At 32.5% G+C, this 19,942-nt stretch overlaps 5 protein-coding genes and 1 non-coding gene across 10 annotated transcripts in view; 4 read left to right on the forward strand and 2 right to left on the reverse strand.

Annotated features, from left to right (window-relative positions):
- The first annotated feature begins 1,698 nt into the window (after nucleotides 1-1,698).
- TRNAD-GUC (transfer RNA aspartic acid (anticodon GUC)) lies at nucleotides 1,699-1,770 on the forward strand. Its single transcript has one exon. It is a non-coding gene; the product is annotated as a tRNA-Asp (tRNA).
- Nucleotides 1,753-2,937, forward strand: LOC111421637 (uncharacterized). Of its 2 annotated transcripts, none has more exons than XM_071194920.1 (5): nucleotides 1,753-2,057; nucleotides 2,117-2,143; nucleotides 2,208-2,405; nucleotides 2,462-2,577; nucleotides 2,639-2,766. In XM_071194920.1, the coding sequence occupies exons 1-5, from the start codon at nucleotides 2,030-2,032 to the stop codon at nucleotides 2,678-2,680; spliced, it is 411 nt and encodes a 136-aa protein (XP_071051021.1). In that variant the 5' UTR covers nucleotides 1,753-2,029; the 3' UTR covers nucleotides 2,681-2,766. The 2 variants fall into 2 exon arrangements, with proteins under 2 accessions (XP_071051021.1, XP_022910581.1); XM_023054813.2 differs by having other exon boundaries at nucleotides 1,756-2,057; nucleotides 2,462-2,581; nucleotides 2,639-2,937.
- A 15-nt stretch (nucleotides 2,938-2,952) lies between these two features.
- Nucleotides 2,953-4,400, forward strand: LOC111421635 (uncharacterized). 2 transcript variants are annotated; one of them, XM_023054810.2, is made up of 3 exons: nucleotides 2,953-3,125; nucleotides 3,428-3,979; nucleotides 4,040-4,400. In XM_023054810.2, exons 1-3 carry the CDS (start codon nucleotides 3,122-3,124, stop codon nucleotides 4,339-4,341), a joined length of 858 nt encoding a protein of 285 aa, XP_022910578.2. In that variant the 5' UTR covers nucleotides 2,953-3,121; the 3' UTR covers nucleotides 4,342-4,400. The 2 variants fall into 2 exon arrangements, with proteins under 2 accessions (XP_022910578.2, XP_022910577.2); XM_023054809.2 differs by lacking the exon at nucleotides 2,953-3,125 and adding an exon at nucleotides 3,135-3,373.
- Nucleotides 4,336-13,227, reverse strand: LOC111421631 (DDB1- and CUL4-associated factor 13). The gene is made up of 4 exons (XM_023054805.2): nucleotides 13,101-13,227; nucleotides 12,339-13,053; nucleotides 11,978-12,278; nucleotides 4,336-4,635 (listed from the first exon to the last, which is right to left on the reverse strand). The coding sequence occupies exons 1-4, from the start codon at nucleotides 13,168-13,170 to the stop codon at nucleotides 4,384-4,386; spliced, it is 1,338 nt and encodes a 445-aa protein (XP_022910573.1). The 5' UTR covers nucleotides 13,171-13,227; the 3' UTR covers nucleotides 4,336-4,383.
- Nucleotides 13,228-13,394: 167 nt separating this feature from the next.
- On the forward strand, nucleotides 13,395-14,286 carry LOC111421636 (ankyrin repeat family A protein 2). Its single transcript, XM_023054811.2, has one exon. It carries the CDS (start codon nucleotides 13,464-13,466, stop codon nucleotides 14,163-14,165), a length of 702 nt encoding a protein of 233 aa, XP_022910579.2. The 5' UTR covers nucleotides 13,395-13,463; the 3' UTR covers nucleotides 14,166-14,286.
- Nucleotides 14,287-14,815: 529 nt separating this feature from the next.
- LOC111421630 (EGFR adapter protein-like) overlaps nucleotides 14,816-19,942 on the reverse strand; it is a 192,829-nt gene continuing 187,702 nt past the window's right edge. For all 3 annotated transcript variants that reach the window (XM_023054800.2, XM_023054803.2, XM_023054801.2), the window contains one exon: nucleotides 14,816-15,542. In XM_023054800.2, coding sequence (XP_022910568.1) covers nucleotides 15,333-15,542 — 210 coding nt within the window. In that variant the 3' untranslated portion in view covers nucleotides 14,816-15,332. The remainder of the gene's footprint in view (nucleotides 15,543-19,942) is intronic.

Genomic DNA, 19,942 nt, shown 5'->3' on the forward strand with positions numbered 1-19,942 from the left:
CTAGTTAAAATGGATATTAATAACGTAAATAAAGTTTATACAAATGAAGAAATCCATAATTTATTTTTTGTGCACGATAAGTGCGACAAAGTTCTTAGTAGAACTTGCAGAATGTTTAATGAAAATTATCCACATTTATCTCCGATGATAAAAGGTAAATTTAGAAGAATAGAAGCAAATTTTTTGCATTTTGGACGAGTTAATCACGTGTTAAACTGACCAAAAAATGTAGTAGATAATGCAACGGAAAAGGTGAATACCTTGGCTTATTTCGAGCCCAGTCCCTACACCTCAATTCGAGCTGCCAAAGAAGATCTGGGAATCATACTACGAACTTTGTAGATATTATTTTCGTTATTGTTATCGATTTTAACTCGTTTCAGTAATATTAATTAAGGGACAAAACAGATAATTATTAGCTCACATGCATCAAGTGACGTAAACAAGTGAGTCTTTGACAAGAACTCATTGAGAAGGCTTGTTTTTCATGGCACACTAGGCTAAATATCCATATAATATGTGTGCATTTTTCAAAAAACCCTAATTATCTCCCAAACTATTAATATTAGGTATGGGACATATGGGATATAAAAGATGTAGAATGAGACACCGAAGACGACTAAGAAATAAAATATGGGGGGTGCCATTTAAGAAAATGAAGTTATGGTGCTTCTAGTAAACTAGTAAACTCTTACTAGTTTGGTCACTTTACTAGTAAACTAGTAAAGTGACCAAACGATCTAGACAGCAGTTCTCGGCACCAAAACATACTCCATCATGTTGCTTAAGCATGTTCTCAATCCTAAATTTATATCCCAAAAATCGAGTGTTTTCTGATTTTTTGAACAAATGTCTGCTACAGCAGATTTTTCTAGAAAATTCGAATAACTCGAGAACGACCGAATCAAATTGCAAAAAGTAAAGTTATTTATAAACCTTGAAAACAGACAAATCCAAATATGTAAAAATATACAATTGGTGTTCCATTTAAAAAAATAAAGTTGGTGGCGACTTCCGGTATAACCGGAAGTGCAAGAAATCTGAATATATTTTAGACGAATAGATCGTAATTGATAATACTTGAGTCTGAATTCTCAAATTTTTATTTTCGCCAGAACCCCAGAAACGTCTAATGACCGGTCTCGCTGAGACATCCTGTATAATATGGATTGAGCCAACGAGAGAGATAGCTTGCGCAAGGTGATCGAACCGAGATAGACATAGAAGCGTAGTGCCATATAATGGGTGTACTGATAGAAGTGAGATAGATATAGAAGCGTACTGACATATAATATATCTATCTTTGTTACACTTTCACATTATCGCTTTCCATCTGCGTCTATTCACCTTGAGCAACATTTTTGTTAGTAGATATATTCAGTTAGCTCAATCCATATTATATATAATCAAAGATAAATACAGACCAAAATCTATTTATTTTACACATTGCCGATTGACCAACAGGTACTCTATGTAATTCCTAAGAATTGTATACATTACCTAGGTAAAGTATCTAAGGGACAATAATCTTCATAATATTTCATACATTGCCTAGACACCCCCGGTATTTTATACATTACCTAGGCATTGTATAGAGTTATAGAGTACCTGAATTATACAAATTGACGGTAACATATTCAATGCACAAAGGCTAAATTGCTTAAGTTCAAAATACTCAAAAATATATATTTAAACAAGTCCCAGATAGTATAGTGGTCAGTATCCCCGCCTGTCACGCGGGAGACCGGGGTTCGATTCCCCGTCTGGGAGTATTTTTTTCCCAATATTTTATACATTTTTTATCAATAATAGTTAGATAAAGAAAATCATAAAAAAATAAATAAATAAATCATAATTACAAATATTATTAAATACAAAATGAGTGTAATTCAAGTTAATTTTAATTAAATTAATTATATAAAACGTCAAAATGACACATAACCTACAAAATATAAACATTTTCTACATTAACATTTTTACATAAACATAATTTACACTCTTTATTTCAGCTATTTATTATTAAATAAAAATGGTATGTTATATGCAATATCGATGGAGTAAGCGATAAAAAAATTAGAGCCATTTCGTAAAATTAAAATTTTTCATTATTTTTTAGCATTAAATCCTGTAATTCCTAACGATGGTAAGATTCTTCTTAAATAAATCGTTGTTAAACGTAATCAAATAATACCTTTTCGTTATTAAAGATGACATATCAATATGTGAGGATAATTATTCAGTTAAATCAAGAACAACGATTAAATCAGCTAAATCTGGGGTTTCTTCTAGTCCTCCTAGTAAAACGAAAATTATCGAAGAAAATAGGACTTTGATGGTAAATTCAGATTGTCCGATTCAAATTTTGATCGATTATCTCGCAACTGAAATGGGGTTTGATAAAACTCGTAATACTTAAATTAGTTAAAATAAAATTGTACTAAATTTAATTATTTTGTTTGAGGTGGTTTCGATTTTTGTAACTCGGATGGCGATCTTATAGGAATTAATGATTTACAAAAATGGGAAAACGCAAAATATATAATGCCTCCAGATAAAACGTACATAATCGTTTTTACTGCACGTAAACAATCTTTTTTTTTAATACATTTTTTTGTATTTTAAAATTTTCTTTTTGTAGGCAACTCATTTCACGATTATATTGATTTTGATATCTTTTTAAAAAAGGATACCGACATTTATAACGATTATTACAAAAAGTTGCGGAAATATATTTTGTATAGTAAGCTTCAATCTAAAAGTAGAAGTGCTCCACAGAAATTTCTCAACTTTTCTGCAACTCAAACCACATCAAGAGCTTTTAGTGCAAGAAATTTAAAATAAATTCCAGTTTTACAATATTTATACAAATATTTTCTTCATTTATAAATAAAAAGATGATTGTGATAAAAACTTTAAATAAATTGTGATATGAATAAAGTTGACCTTTGATCTTCTTATCAATAAAAAACAACTCTTGATAAATAATTTTTGCTTAATAATCCAGTAAAAGAGTTTCAAATCAGTTTAACTTTAAATTTTTTATAAGCACATAACCTCAGTTTTCTAAAAAAATCTTCAAACATAACCTAAAATTGTAAAAAAAATATTTAATTCAAAGATAATGTGTAAGTTTTCATTTCAAATCATAAAATAATTGTTTTATTACTTTATTCCATATAAATACTTTTATTAATAACAAATAAAAATAGTAATATAATAAACAAAATTTAATAATAAGAGTAATCGAAACATAACCTCAAACTTAACCTCAAAATTAATATGTAAGATTAAATAAAAATTAATTTAAACATGTTATTACAAAGACTATTAAGAATAAACAAAACAAATTTAAGAAGATTTTGTGACCAAAAAAGTATAAATTAATTGAATTAATTCAATTTCTTTATCATAATTCATTTTTTTTTAGCAACCGCAACCGTTTTAGTAAAAAAAGAAGGCCCCATAACAACAATAGGAATAAATCGGCCAGAAAAACGCAATTGCGTCAATCTCGCCACTGCGGCTCTCCTAAAAAAAGCAATCGAATCCTTCGAAAATGATCCCACATCTTATGTTGGTGTTCTTTATGGAGTTGGAGGAAATTTTTGCGCCGGTTACGATCTCCAAGAATTATCCACAATGGGAGAAAGCGATGTAACGGTTTTACCGGTGGATGGGACTGTTGGACCAACTTTACGATTTATCAAAAAACCTTTAATAGCTGCCGTTAGTGGATATGCCGTAGCTGGGGGTTTGGAGTTAGCTATGTTATGTGATATGAGAGTTGTTGAGGAATCGGCGATTATGGGGGTGTTTTGTAGGAGGTTTGGAGTTCCTTTAATTGATGGAGGAACCGTTCGGTTACAAGCTGCTATTGGGTTATCAAGAGCTTTGGATATGATTTTGACAGGGAGAGGGATTGGGGCAAAAGAAGCTTTAGAATGGGGATTAGCTAATCGAATTGTTGCCACAGGAACTGGTGGGATTATAAAAATTTTAATTGATTCATTTAATACTTTAATTTTAAAAATATTTTTAGCTTATGGTCAAGCGTTAAGTTTAGCAAACTCTTTAGTTAAATTTCCTCAATTTTGCATGAACACTGATAGAAAGTCCGCGTATAACGCAGCCTATGTAACAAAATATCAAGAATTGTTGGATTATGAGAGAGACCATGGTTTTAATGTTGTTGCTAAAGAATCAGTTGAAGGAGCCCAACGATTTATGTCAGGAATTGGTAGGCATGGAACGACGCATAATTTAACTGAAAAGAAATTACCTGATTGGGAAGTTGAGGAAAATAAAATTGCACAAAATCTCGATAAAAAAAGCAAATTATAAAAAAATCCTTTTTTATTAATAAACACAAAAAGAAATACAGATTTATTCAACTTCAGAAACGACGTGTTTTTTACGCTCCGGAACATGAGGAACCATTCCTTTCCTCGAATGAGCCCTACGATTCCCTTCTTTCCTTTTAACTTTATCTTTAATCGTTCTCATTTCTTGTTGGGCGTTATAAATGTGTTTCGGAACGTGTCGATGGCGTTTTATCCTTTTTATTTGGGGATGACTCGCGAATTTCTCCTTTAATGTTTCGCTATAATTCAAAGCCCTTTTTTCTCTTGGTTTTAACTAAAAAATTTAGTAAGATGTAAAAATGTGGTAATAGAGGGAATTAAAGAAGAGAGATTTGAAAGTTTCTAAAAGAGAGGGAATGAGGTGATTAACTTGATGAGGAATATTGGAGTAAATTAATGTAAAGAGAACAACAATAGGCCGATATTAGTAAAACGGTAAAGTGTTGAAAGGAACGAACATATGGATAGATAAGGACTACTCTAAGCAAATTCGGGGAGAGATATATGATTTAATGACTGAATTAAGGGAAGTCGGGAGGAAAGGAGTTAAAGCTCATTTACAATACAAGAAAATAATTGTAAAGGATGAAACAAATGACGAGGAGAAGCTAGTGCATGGCTGACAGGAATAATAAACGTACAGTTTCGGAAAGATTACCGCACGATATGGAGGCGCCCTATAAATTCAACAAACTAAGTGTAGAAAGAAGAGCAAGGAAAAACAAGGAGAAAATAGGAAAGTAAGAATTCTGGAATTGGGAATTGACCTAAAGGGAAAGGTGCATATAATTTAAATCTACGCATCAATGGCCTATCTACTCAAGTCTGCAGAAAACTTTGAATAAATCCAGAGAACAAGGAGAGGAAGTAATTATAATGGGAGACTGGAATGAGAGAATAGGTTATGATATACACAAGGGGGAGGTAGTATAAGATAATATGGGGATCAAGGAGAGACAATGATGAATAGAAATGGACAAAGAATGCTGGAATTTTGTCAAATAAACGACTTATTGATTGAAAACACTGTGTGGAGTCAGAGGAGGCAAGATACATATACGTTTGTGGTGGAAGAAAGGATGCTAAGAGTGTAATAATACTCTTAGATGTAACTCTTTGATGTAATCAATAGATTACATCACATACACCTGGAATCTGCAAAACGCAGTCGAGGAGGTAAAGACTGAAGGAGAAGCAGAAATGGGTACCAACCACAAACTAGTCATGACAACCATTAATAATATAGGAATCGAAAGAGAAAAGATGAAAACCTACACGAAAATAAACATCCATAAACTAAGGCAGGAGGAAGAAATCTTAGTTAGAGTGGATTCGATGTTCATCGTGAGTAGTTAAATAAGAAGTGTACAAAACCGATGAAAAATTATTTATTATTTGTTTCGGTGCTACATGTTGTGATGAGCAAAAACACATGTGAGTATGTATGAGATAATGTGAAACACGTTTGATGTGAAGTTATGGAGGAGAAGCCGATCAGATTACGTTTTGAACGTTCGTGACATTTCTTCAGAGCAACGATTTCAGGTTTTAAAAAAGGAAAGATAGAAAATCCAGGAAATTGAGGTGGAAAAACTTTATAAAATTATACGTGTTAGAAGACGGGAATTGAAGAGGTTCAAATTAAAAATTTTTCATCGTTAAAAAATGTCATCAGAAAATAAGTCATGTTAAACAAACACGTTAAAAGGTGTGTACACGTGGTTGAGTTGGACTCAAACATCGCGCTTCTAGTTTAATTATTTTCTGATGACATTTTTTAACGATGAAAAATTTTTAATTTGAACCTCTTCAATTCCCGTCTTCTAACACGTATAATTTTATAAAGTTTTTCCACCTCAATTTCCTGGATAATCTATCTTTCCTTTTTTAAAACCTGAAATCGTTGCTCTGAAGGAATGTTATGAACGTTAACAACGTGGAAGAAAACAAAGGAGGAAGAAAGACTAAAATACCAAGAAAAAAACAAACAACGAATTTCAAAAACTAGAACATACAGAAAATTTAACACTGGAGGAAAGGTGGAGAATTTTTAAAGAGATAATGCGAAATAAAGCTATGGAGGTGTGTGGAATGAGAAAATATAATAATCAGACAAAAACAACACAGTGGTGGAATAAAGAGGTCCGACGGGCAATCAAGAAGAAGAAAGAGTCATAAAAGAAATACATAAAAACGAATTCGGAAGAGGGTAGAGCAAACTATAGAACGAACAGAGATTTAGCTAAGAATATGGTAAGGGAGGCGAAAAAGAAAAGTTAGGAAGAGTTCGGAACAAGCTTAAGTGAAACATACGTTCTGGAATCAAATAAGAATATTGAAGGGAGATCTAAGGAAACAAATAAAAGCCGTCAAAGATAAAAACAACGAGATAAAGACAACTACCAAGGAAATTCTGGACAAATGGGCGGATTTTTATGCAGAAAAGTTGATGGAAAACGGACACAAACAATGGAGGAGGGAAGAGAAGATCGGACAAGGGAAGACACTACAGACATAGCAACTGAAAAGACAACAATGGAAGAATTAAGAGAGGCAATGATGAAGTTGAAAACAGACAAGGTTTGCAGAAAAGACAAGATAGATCCGGAAATGATAAAATATTTGGGAATAAAAGGGAAGAAGTGGCTTCTAAGTATACAAGCTGTTTCTAAATTGAATGAAAATTAAGGGATGTCTTTCATATAACTTTTTGTTCAAAACCCCTTCTCCTCCAAGTCTGTAACTTTCTTATCTCTTGACATTTTACAACTTGTTAGTTTGATCACAAAAAATAAAATAATGCTAAGATCATTTTGACATAACTTCATTTCTTTGAGTAATAATAACCAATCTCTGAATTAATTCACTTGAACCTGTGTATTATTTTATGTTTTTGTGATCAAACTAACAATTTTAGGAGAAAATGTCAAGAGAGAAAAAAGTTGCGTATTGAATTCCTCTATTTAAATCAAGTTAAAATAGATAAATAAAAAAATAAGTTTAAATAGGGTTCAAAAAAAAGTGTCATTTTATTAACAACAGTTACCTGCCAAATTTCATTCTTCTAAATTCCTTCATAGTGGATTTATTAAATAAAAACAATTTTTTCCCCTAACTTTAGAGTGCTGTAACTCGGTGGGGAAGAGGTTTTGAACAAAAAGTTATATGAAAGACCCCCTTAATTTTTGCTGAAAAGTCACTCGTTGAAATCTTTCTCATCAATTTAGATACACCTGTATATAAAACCGTATGGGAGTCAGAAACAATCCCGAAAGATTGGGAAGATAATATCATCTGACCAAGGCATAAAAAAGGAAGCTACTCGAACTGTGAAAATTACAGTCATATGCCTATCATCTACAAGTTACAAATTATACACAAAGATAACAGAAAAAATGTTAAGAAGAGTAGTGGAAAATAAACTAGAATATGAACAAGCAGCATACAGAAGATAACATACATGTAATCTGAAATGTCATTGAAAGGAAAATAGAGACTATACCTAATATTCTTGGACCTAAAAGCAACTAATGGTACCACAAACACTAATGGGGGCCATACACCATAGGGTATCATGGTTTTAGCCTTACATGCATAACCGACAGGCAAACCCTAGCGTGTATATGATAAAACTGTGCAGTTATCGGCACATGTACATGCAACTAAGCAAATATCAAAATTGATATTTTCTACGCTCGGTTACGTTTGCGCGCATGCATAACCAGGCGTGTGTGGCGTCCGGCGAGCTTGCATCGCTTGCATGCACAGTCCTCAGACTTCTCAGTTTATTGTCTGCGACGGTGAAAGGTCGTGCGCACGCACCTTCCCACTCGTATGAGACTTTAAGACACTCGTATATTCTTCCTGTAGCAAGAAATCTTAATGTTGCTGCTAGTTTCTCATGTGCTGATATATGTCTAGTATTATATGTATTGATCATGTCTTTGTATTAACGGAGTGATCAATGATAACAGTTACAAATAAAGATTTTCATCCATTCGTAAATAATTTTTGTAATCTGTTGGTGTAAATGTCAATTCATTTAACAAATTTACGTGAGAGAACTGCTTTCTTTTCAATAACCAGTGTTTACACCATTCCGAGCGAGCTCTTGTTCTTTTTCTATTCTGTAGAACAACTGTTATATTAGCTACCAGATCGTCGTCGTCCATTGTTAGTTTGGTATACCGTGCACAGTAGCGTAGATAACTGTCCTACATATACCGTCAAGTAGCTCCAACTGTCTTTAACTGAGAGTTTATGGCAAAACTGTACAAGCAAACCCTAACGTGTATGTGTATAACGTGTACAATATGAAACTCAGTTCTCCACCAATATTCCACACTGAGTTTTAAAAAATGCTTCTCATACCAGATAATGAGCTCCCTTCTGGTTGCGCATTGACAGAGTGTGGGTCTGCCGCCACCGCTAGGAGGCGCTATGCTGTTTTTCTGTTTGGGCAGCAGTGTTCGCAATACCTGTAAATCTCTTAATAGTCACAGATCTTGCTTTTGCGTTTGAATGTTTTTGTAATCTTTTTGTTCTACCTAAATTTGTTCTTAATTTCTGGGGAACCCTTTCGAGTACTGACATGGTATCCATAACGACTTGTTGTGGCCTTTGGTAGTATTCACCTAAGTATTATATGTTAAAACTCTTGTTTTGTTTATAGCTTTATACCGTTGCGCGTTGTCGCGATTCTTTTTTTTTATATTTAATACGCTATACTGTTTTTTTTCTCTTTATATACTTCATGGTGAGGTGGAAGAACAATATATATTGAACCTCGCCATAAGATTGATCAGTTGTTTATTGGAAACCATTTTTAGTTGTTTATTCTGAAGTGTAGTACATTGTGATCAATAAATATTATTATTATTATACCTGTCGGTTATACATGCAAGGGTAAAACCATCATGCAAACCCTAAGGTATGGCCTCCATAACAAAAATAATTGAAAACCTATACAAGAAAGTCAAGGGCATAGTGCAAATGAAGGGAGAAACATTAAAAGCTTTTGAAAAGAGCACGGGAATAATAAAACAAGGCGATAGCCTAAGCCCTTTGTTATTTATAATATTAATGGATAGAGTGATAAAAAATACAAGAACAAGAACAAATAAATATCAAACAGTAGTAGGTTATAAAAGATGGAATCAGCAAAAATAGATAATTTACTATATGCTGACGACATAGTGTTGATAGCAGAGAACCATAAAAAGGCAAAGAAGTTGGTTGAAATATGGATAGAAGAAATTGAAAAGATGGGCCTAGAATTGAACTTAAAATATGTAAAATCGTGATAATAAATAAAAAGGAAATAAGAAATTACCCAAAAGAAGATAAATAAAAGAATTATTTATTAAGGAACAAAAGATAGAAGAAGTATCACCATATGAGTACTTGGGCAGTATAATATCACAAGATGGAAGGATAGATTTAGACATAAATGCAAGAACAAGGAAAACAAACAACATATTATATCATACTCTAAACAGAACAATTTATGGGAAGAAGGAGATAGATAAAACGATAAAATTGAAAGTGTACAACTCAGTGGCAGTCCCAGTATTAACATATGCCAGTGAATCATGGACATTCCAAGAAAAAGAAGAAAGAAAGATCACAGCAATGGAAATGAAATGTTTATACAGGGTGTTCCAGTGACTCGGGGCATAAAATTAATCTCATATACTAGAGCAAAAATGATGACGATTCGTGAAAAAAAATTATTATAAAAGTCTTCAAATGGTCAAGATATGGGCCATCAAAGTTCAGAAATTTTAACACATTTTTCTAAATATTTTCAATACCATTTATGGTAGAGCGTTGAAATTTGGATTTGGTACAGGGTAAACAAATATCAAACAAAATCATTGAACCAATTTTGACTTTGATCGGGCGGCGGCAACCATGCTATACAGGTGTCCCCAAAATTTGGTCAAAACTGTCTGGAGTGTTCTTCACGAGCAACAGCTTTATCCATTTCATTGTTACAAAGTTCAGGAAGTTCGACTGGCTGATTGTGATTACCCACTGCGACTGCAATATTGCCAAATAATGCAGCACAAAATCCAAATTGATGATCAGTTTTAAGAAAAAGTGCGTTTTACCCGAATCCACTTTTTCTAAAGATGGAATCATCAATTTGAGAAATTTACATAGTTGGGCAGACGAAAATCCAAGATTTAAGAAAACTTGGAAATCACAATGGAGATTGGGCTGGTATTGTGAGCGATGTAATTATTGGAGCTGTTTTCTTGCCATCAAGGCTGGATGGACATACATAGAGGCGACATTTAGAGGAATTAGATGATTTTTTAGATGACGTTCCTTTAAATACAAGGCAAGCAATGTGGTATATGCATGATGGTGCTCCTGCGCATAGCACACAGGCTGTCCAAGAATTTCTGAAGGACCGTTTTCCGGGACGGTGGATTGGACGAGGAGTAGGTGCACCGATAAGTTGGCTCCCCCGATCGCCGGATCTTACATCTGTAGATTTTATGGGGACGCGTTAAATCGCTAGTTTACTGCGTTGAAATAACTTCAGTTGATCAACTGAGGTTGCGAATTTTTGATTCATTTGATCAACTTCGAACTGTGATCAATGTTCTCCGCAGAGTGCGCTTTAATTTAAAACGGCGATGCATTGATGCCGGCGGGAGTGTTTTTGAACATCTGCTTTAGTATTTTTTTGTTCTTTTTTATTTATTACTATTTGTTTATAATTTTATTGTTCTTGTTAACATTTTTGTTATGTTCTTGTTTGTTGTAACCGTGAAAATTAAATTTATGGTTTTGAAAATTACATTCTTTTATTCAACTAAAATAAATTAACACTGGATTTAACTAAGTCTGCACTTAGAAATTTATGCAAATAATAGTTATTAGCTCAGTTTGTTTTTCAATTGTCATCGCCAACTCAGATCTTGCGGAATATGTTTCCTTTTTTTCAAAGCTTAATAGTTTCGCGTATAACTCGAAAACGGTCAATGTTATCAAAATTTTCAGAGAGTGATAAAAGTTTCTAAAATAAATTTTCTATTAAAATGTACAAAAATAAATGTAGGATTACGAGCGAACAAAAAAGTTCTGAACAAACAAATTTTAGGGACACCTCTATAACATGGTTGTCGCCGCCCGATCAAAGTCAAAATTGGTTCAATGATTTTGCTTGATATTTGTTTACCCTGTACCAAATTTCAACGCTCTACCATAAATGGTATTGAAAATATTTAGAAAAATGTGTTAAAAATTCTGAACTTTGATGGCCCATATCTTGGCCATTTGAAGACTTTTATAATAATTTTTTTTCACGAATCGTCATCATTTTTGCTCTAGTATATGAGGTTAATTTTATGCCCCGAGTCACTGGAACACCTGTAGAAAATAGTGGGGAAGACGAAATGGGATAGGATAAGGAATGAGGAAATAAGACTGAGAGTGGATCAAGAGGAGATAATCAGCAAAATAGAGAGAAAGCAACTAAACTGGTACGCCCATATTAAGAAAAAGGTATTTGAAGCAAAGAATAAGGATAAGAAAAAGAGAGGAAGACCTAGCAAGAAGTGAGAGGATTAGGAGAAGAACAAGAAGATAAAAAAAAGTATTACTGGTCCCAATTTCTCAGAAGCTTTAGCTTTCCAAATGCGAATATTCATTTCATCTGATCCACTCAACACAAATTTATTATCCAAAGTCCATTGAACGCTTGTTAATCTTTGCATTCGTTTTGTGTGATAAACATCTCTTGAGTGTCCTTTATCAGCCTCGAAAATCCGTATGGTTTTATCATAACTTCCGGTAACAAATTCTTTACCAGTTGGGGAATAATCAACATCAATTACTGCAGAAACATGATCCATATGAATATTTATTGGCTGTTTTAAATTTCTTGTGTCAAAAGTGTATAAACTGAAAATGAAATAAAATTATTTTTATTAATTAAGTATAGGTTAAAAATAAATTAATTACTTATAATCTTCATTAGCACAAGTAAAAATATAAGCCTCCATCGGATTCCAAGCAACTTTATTTGTCCGTAATTTCAAAATAACCTTCCTCATAACCCCACTTTCCCTGGTATCATATAAAATTACACTTCGATCACTTGCACAAGCTGATAAAACGTTCGTTTCAACCGGACTAAACGCTACATGATGTAAACTATCAACGCCCCACTTAAATGTTTTAACAGCCTCATTACGGGTTTCCTCCCATAATTGGCAAATTTCCCCACAAGTTGCAAATTTAGCTTCTTTATAATTCCTTGCAATACTCGTCAACACATACTTATTAATAATCGTATTAACAGGCAAGTTTTTATCGTAATCATGGGAAAGATCGGAATTCCAAAATTTAATTGTTTTATCATCACCGATACTTAAAAATAAATCGCCACTACAAGTATAAGTGAGATCACGAATAACACCTTCGTGAGCGACAAAATTACGCAGACAAACTCGTTGAGCTAAATCCCAAATTCTCACTTCACCATCGTAAGCGCCCGAGATTAAAAATGAAAGGCGTTTTGTGTGTTTTGCTAATGAAGAGATTGCGTCTCTGTGTCCGTCTAAACTTCCTATGAATGGTTTTGCGAATACTCGTTCCAATTTAACAGCGTTTAAAGCACGGACGTATTCTCTAGCTGCTTCGAAATGGTGCAAATTTGGATCATAATTTCGAGGGGCTACAAAAAAAAATTTATTATATAAAAAGATAGGTGTATTAATTTACCTTTATGAATATCCTTTTTTGTTTCACGTAAATATTCGTCGGGGTTTCGACTAATTACTTTAACTTTCATTGTTTAATCCACGTTTTAGAAATCTAACCTCAAAATGATGTATGTCAAAATAACATAACCTAAAAATTGAATTTAAAATAAATTGCATGATTAATTAATTAATAAAAGATTGTATATTAATAAAAAATTATTTAAAATTTATTTTTGGTGTAATAATTAGACTAATTTTATTTATTTAAAATAATAATTTTTTTAGCAAGTACTACCGATTACCGATAGATGGAGCTGTTCGATCTGTCACTGTTCACCCTGTTCACTGTCAATGAAAATTCGTAAATTAATTCTGTTTTAGTATGGAAAATTGGGTTAATAAGGAAGAGGAGGATACAAAACCTATATTTGAGATCACCGACAACGACTCACTTTCAAATTATAACAATAAAAAATGGTTACCGGAAGTTTTACAAGATGGTTCAAGAAAAAGTGCTTTTCAACCATACAAAAATATCGGTTCAGTATTAACAAATCTCCAAAGGGGGAACGTACCCGCTGAAACACCCATTCCCCAACCGACGGATATAAATTTTCACACACGAGCAGGACAAGGTGAAATCACCCAACAAGACATCGACAGTGAACAATCCGTTGATATTTGCGATTCAAACGGTTTAACAGCTTTACATTGGGCCTCCGCATACGGACAGCTCCCCACAGTACAATTATTACTTAATAATAAAGCTGAAGTAGATAGGAAAGGACCTAAAAGTGAAACCGCGTTGTTATTAGCTGCGGAAGGTGGACATATCGATATAATTAGGTTATTATTAAAAAATGGTGCCGCCGTTAACCACGTTGATGATACAGGATGTTCCGCTTTGATGTATGCGGCAGCTGGGAATCATGCGCATTCATGTAATGAGTTGTTTTTATATGGAGCTGATTTAAATATGACTAATTTTAATAATGAGACTGCATTTAGTTTAGCAGTTGATTATAAAAGTCATTTGGCTCAATCTGTTATTGAAAATTTTATTGTTTCTTTATTAGAAATGTAGAAATACCTTTAAAATGTGATAATGAGAGTTAGGTTATTTTAAAATACAAGAAGGGATAATTAAAAAGACATTTTTAAACTAAAATTTATTAATACGTGAAATAAATAAGTCGATTTTAAAAGATACAAGATTTTTGTATTTAAAACAATTCCGATTCCTTCTTTAAATCCACTTGTATTTATTTATTTTTTTACCGTACATCTTGCAGCTTTATATATATTTTTTAAGTTCTTTTGGGAGGGTTTAGGGGAGACATCGCTTATTATTATCGTTTCATTTTTATTTTAATATGTATTTCGTTGGCGAACAAACATTGGACAAGTATAGGTTTACGCTGTAACTATATTATTGTAAATATTGGGTTAGATTCTTTTTAAAAAATCATTTTGGAATATTCAGCGTGCTTTTAGGGATGTTTTACAAGTAGCTGGAAATTATATTTCAATTTAATTTCAATTTTTAATAGTTGGAGTAATTAATAAGTATTTCACTCCAAATATTTAAAAAATAACCAAGATACAATTAATGACTAGTAGATAAAAAAGAATGAAGAGATAAAAGGGGTTAATAATTTTTAACATCAACAAATTGTGCAAAAAAAATTCTTTTTGTTGTTAAAAAGACTAGGAATTCTTTTAACAAACAATAGATTAAGTTAAATTAGGTCTATTTATTCATTAAATTAGAGTCTATTCGTTCTCATTTGATGTAAATATCAATCGAGAACAAATAGAGTAGGAAATGATTCTTATAAATCTAAAAGAAACTTTAAACAACAAAGTTTGCAAGCGATTATTTTTACATCTCACGTTATTTATTCACTTTTTAGGGGGAAAAGCTTTTTACCACATCGTTTTTGTTCTCTCTCATTTTTATACATTGTTTTTTTAATATAAAAGTCTTTCTCTTACATCTACCGATAGCGACAACGACATACGCAATAACTTAACCGAAAAAAAATTATCCTTAATAAAAAAAAATCGTGGAATTCTTATTGAAATGTATCACAAATTACACAGCAACTGCGTCTTTTAGACTGTTTCTTATTCCTTATTATCTTTTTTAATTTCTTTAGCATGCACTGAAAAATCTCAATCACTTTTTGTTTTTTGTTTAAAGACACTGTTCCTCGACTAGGTTTTTTTCATTTATATAACTTTAACTTTATTAAACGTTTAAATCCGCCATCATTTTACGAAAATCGGCCAATGTGTTGTAATCGGGGTCCAAATCGATGTCGGCGAAATCCCGTTTGGAGTCCGATTTTACAAAACTCGGGTTGTAACGGCTTAATGAGAGTGGACAAGGAAGTAATTCGGGCATCACTGAATGATGTGTTATTAATGACGTTAATGTTGCGAATTCTTTTGTAAATCCCTAAAAATAATCAAAACATTAATTTTTATTATAGGATATTTGAAATAAAATATTGAAATGAGTTCAAATATGCAAGAATTGATAAAGTGATGCAAATCACGCCAGAAGGAGCGATATCAGACTCAATAGATGAATCGGTAAGTTCAGATAACTTAAAATTTGATAGTACAAGTTTTAAAACTAATTTAGTATCTTTTTAGAGAAGGAGAAGGGAAAAAGGGAAGAGAGAGACCCAGAACGAAGGAGCTGGGCAATCAGGACCACGATTCGGTAGAGGGAAAAGAACATTGAGGAAGCATTTTAATAAACAAGAAATTAAGAATACCCACTTTCAATTTGAACTCATTTGAAATAGTGTTAATCGATATTAGAAATCTTTTAAGAATCCTTACATTTTAATCTAATTACACTAATTTACAAGAAAAATCTCGAAGACTGTGATATTTTTTTATAACGTAGATTCTGAAACTGTTTTCAGGTTTTCTCCATCACGTCCAGTTTTCGAGATATCCCCAAAAATGTGGAAAATCATGAATTAAAAAACAAAGTGTTCTTTTGTAGCTATATGGACATGAAAGTAGAGATTCAGATTCTAACATTTTTGTTTCATACAGCCTAAAACAACTCAACAAAATCAGATTTGTTGGCATTTTTTTTCGATTAATCGCATCGTAACAAAAATAAAGTATACAGTGTGTCCCTGGATAGGTGAAACGACTCTTATAAAAGGTAAAATTTTTTCGATATTAATTGTCATCTTTTGGGGTTTAGCCCTGCTTGATTAACGACTAATTTTGAACATATTATCAATTATTAAAAAACAAGTGAGCCTTGACAGTGAAAGAAAAACTCTTTTTGTGGCAGGTAAAGTACCTTTTCTGTTTACAGTACGTGAAAGTGTTACTAAGAAGTTTTGTTCAGAATGAAAAACTATGGGCATATGCAAATTTTCGGATTGATCGGCCTACTTTGTAAAAATCCATATCAAACAATTTTATTTCTAACAAAGACTGCAATGGAAAAACAAAATTGCTTTCCTGTCACTGTTAGTCTCTCAAACTGTAATTTAGTAAACTTAAAGTGTTTTTTAAACAGAATGTTAACATTACAGGAAAAAGTTTACGTGATTCAGTGTTATGGAACCGGGAAAAAACCGATTATTGCTTTATTTAGTGAAAAATTTCCAAATACTGCAATTAAAAGAAGTACTTGTTGGCGTTTAATCAAAAGATTTCTTACAGCAGGAAGTATTCACTCTAAGAAAAAAAAATTATGATGAAACTGATTAACTATGATCAACTGTTTTCCTTTGTGGGCGAACACACACTTAATTTCTTGTGAACATTTTCAGAACGGTTTGTTTATTTCTCCCTAATAATCTGAATCTCAAAACAAAAAGTCGTAATAAGGTACTGTTGACGAAAATAATAAACAATAGGTCTTATCAAAGTAGGCTGATGAAAATTTGCATATGGCCATAACTTTTCATTCTGAATAAAATTTCTTAGTAACATTTTACCATACTGTAAACAGAAAAGGTACTTTACCTGACACACAAGAAGTTTTAGCTTCAGTATCAACACTCACTTGTTTTTTAAAATTTGAAAATATGTTCAAAATTAGTCTTTAATCAAGCAGGCCTGAACCCCAAAAGATGACAGTTAATATCGAAAAAAATTTACATTTTATAAGAGTCGTTTCACCTATCCGGGGACACACTGTATATAAACAAAAAAGTTAGCTATTCTATCCTGCAGAACATTTAATTCTTTAAATATCGAAGCATTAGACATCATGGTCGAACATATTTTACCGGAGATATCGTTAATTTACAAGAATCGTGCAAAATTTCATTTTTTGCCATTTTGAAACTGCATTGTTCAAACATTATTATGAACAATTTTTTTTAATAAAGGGATGTTTTAACTCTTTCAGGCACTAAGTATAAACATTAAATTCACTGAAATCAATATTATTTTTTAAATACAACAAACAATAACATTCTTGGAAAAAATTCACTTCTTTATGTATTTGAACCTTGTACCTTAAACAGTCTTTGAATATTTTTTTAGTATAAAAGGAGAATATATTGTCATAATATTTAGTTCTTCTTGAGAATCTTCAGTGATCTTTCGTTTAAGAAAATAACAAAGTATTGTAGAAGTTTTGTTGATAATGGGTAGCAGCAGTAGAAGTTTTGGATGCAAGAATAGTCCTGATTTGCGGACAATACATTATTACAACTGTTATAAAACAGGCGTTTTCTCATTATTTTGGGTTTGCTTTGACGAATTTAGACAAGCCATGGACTTTGAATTGATGGATGGCGGGTGCATCTACGAATTTATAGTTTGGTATTCCAATGTTATGGTCACAGATATCAGATTATTCCGACTGCTGTTTCCGTAATATAAACCTAGATAGTATCTAATGTACGGTCAGCCATACAGCCGATTCCGCACAGCGAAACGTTACCAAGACCAAATCCAACTAATGGAATCCAGTGAACATGATCAGAGTAAAGGGAAGAGTGAAGATATGCCATCTAGCAGCGACTATGAACGAAAGAGCAAGGTATTTGTTATTGTAATAACGTGCGGAGACTGTTTGATGAATTCAAAATAGATCAATGACCAAGTGAATAGCGTCTTTTTATCGATAGGTCTAAAAACAGTCTTAAAGCAGCTTTACTTGATAATGGAAACACACTACCAACTATTTCACTTATTCATGCCGTCAATATTAAAGATATATGTGCGCATATCAGAGGTTTTGAGTCTAATTCAGTACAACGCATTTCAATGGAAAGTTTGTGCAGATTAAAAGGTAATTGCCTCAGTAAAGAAATTTACTAACTTCTGCTTTGAAAGTATTGACTTACATTTCTATAATTTTCAGGTAGTTGCTGTGGTTACTGGCTTACAAGGCGGTGTTACAAAATATTGCTGTTTCCTTTGCTTGTGGGATAGCCGAGTGAGAGAGCATCATTATGTGCGCTTTCAATGTCTTAAACAAGCCTCCAATTAATCCAAGTAATATTGCCTCCATTATACATCAACCCGGGTTTAATGAAACTTTGTGAAAACGTTGAATCCAGAAAGCCCAGCATTTAAATATCTTACCGAGCTCTTTACACAACTATCGTATGCTAAACTAAAAGAAGGCATATTTGTTGGCCCTCAAATAACAAAATCAATATTAACAAAAAAAGAAGCAACGGCGTGGATTAGGTTCAAACAAACCATCCATGGATTTTTAGAAAACCATAAAAATGAGAATTGTCGCGAAATGATTTCCAACTTATTACACAATTACTATGTCATAAATGCAAATATGTCGCTCAAAATACATTTTCCCATTCGCAATTAGATTTTTATACAAGCAATCTTGGAATGGAAAGTGACGAAAAAGGCGAGCGATTCCATCAAGATTTAATGACATTGGAAAGACGTTATCAAGGTTACGCAGGGATGGTGGGAGATTATCTCTGGAGTGTTATCAGAGAAATCGACCAAAAGACATACAAAAAATTGTAAAAAAACTAATCATATCCCGCACTATACTAACAATAAGTAAAGTACTATACCGGGAATTTCATATAACTCACAATATATGAATGCAGTAACCATAGTTACGAAACTACTATGAATTTGCATTGTCCCACATAATATGCAACATAGTACAGGCATTGGGTATTTTTGCAAAGGAAAAGTTTTGCTTGCAGTTTCTGAGCCGTCTTAACCATCTTGAGAGACGTGCGGTTAAATCCGAATGTTTCTGGTTCTCGGTCTAGTTTTAGTTCTAGTTTTGCACTACCACTATCACTAGAACTAACACTAGACCTAGAACTAGAAACATTCGGGATTAGGAGTCTTAGGAGACGTACGGTTAAACCCGAATGCCGTTAGTGTTAGTTCTAGTTTTACACTAGCACTATCACTAGAACTAACACAAGACTTAGATCTAGAATTAGATGTGGTATCGTTTGTAAGATCAGTCGAAAAACGCCCAATTAAAACAATCCAGTACAGTAAAAAGAAAGTCTAGCGGCGACTGCCAATAAATTTTAATTATTTGATATGCTTAATGTTCAACATTTGGAACAGGTAAAATAAAATTGATTTCAGTGTTCTTCAGGATAGAATAGCTAACTTTTTTGTTCATATACAGGGCTACCCATTTTGAAATTTGAATTAAAATTTTTTTAGTTAACAAAACAAACTTTTTATTATACTAAATTACAGCTAACTTTTTGGGATTTATGATAACTTATAAATATTTGGCTAATTTAATTCTAACTTTTAAAAATCACGTCTTCTAATTGACCTCCACCAACTTCAACACATTTTTCAATATTAGATAAAAAGTGGTTCATTACACGGCGTAGCAAACCTTCGTGT

This window comes from Onthophagus taurus, chromosome 3 (assembly GCF_036711975.1).
Source record: "Onthophagus taurus isolate NC chromosome 3, IU_Otau_3.0, whole genome shotgun sequence".
In the NCBI taxonomy this organism is placed as follows: domain Eukaryota; kingdom Metazoa; phylum Arthropoda; class Insecta; order Coleoptera; family Scarabaeidae; genus Onthophagus; species Onthophagus taurus.

What these genes read in the sequence shown, in the direction of transcription:
- LOC111421637 (XM_023054813.2), top strand. Translation starts at nt 2,030, where the DNA reads ATGGTATGTTATATGCAATATCGATGGA. An exon ending in TCCTGTAATTCCTAACGATG is followed by an intron (nt 2,144 to 2,207) that starts GTAAGATTCTTC and finishes TCGTTATTAAAG; the next exon opens with ATGACATATCAATATGTGAG. An exon ending in AATGGGGTTTGATAAAACTC is followed by an intron (nt 2,406 to 2,461) that starts GTAATACTTAAA and finishes ATTTTGTTTGAG; the next exon opens with GTGGTTTCGATTTTTGTAAC.
- LOC111421631 (XM_023054805.2), bottom strand. Translation starts at nt 13,170, where the DNA reads ATGAAAGTTAAAGTAATTAGTCGAAACCCCGACGAATATTTACGTGAA. An exon ending in AAAAAAGGATATTCATAAAG is followed by an intron (nt 13,054 to 13,100) that starts GTAAATTAATAC and finishes TTTTTTTTGTAG; the next exon opens with CCCCTCGAAATTATGATCCA. An exon ending in CTTCTGAGAAATTGGGACCA is followed by an intron (nt 4,636 to 11,977) that starts GTAATACTTTTT and finishes TAAATTTTTTAG; the next exon opens with TTAAAACCAAGAGAAAAAAG.
- LOC111421636 (XM_023054811.2), top strand. Translation starts at nt 13,464, where the DNA reads ATGGAAAATTGGGTTAATAAGGAAGAGGAGGATACAAAACCTATATTT.
- LOC111421635 (XM_023054809.2), top strand. Translation starts at nt 3,310, where the DNA reads ATGTTATTACAAAGACTATTAAGAATAAACAAAACAAATTTAAGAAGA. An exon ending in AAGATTTTGTGACCAAAAAA is followed by an intron (nt 3,374 to 3,427) that starts GTATAAATTAAT and finishes ATTTTTTTTTAG; the next exon opens with CAACCGCAACCGTTTTAGTA. An exon ending in AATTGTTGCCACAGGAACTG is followed by an intron (nt 3,980 to 4,039) that starts GTGGGATTATAA and finishes AAATATTTTTAG; the next exon opens with CTTATGGTCAAGCGTTAAGT.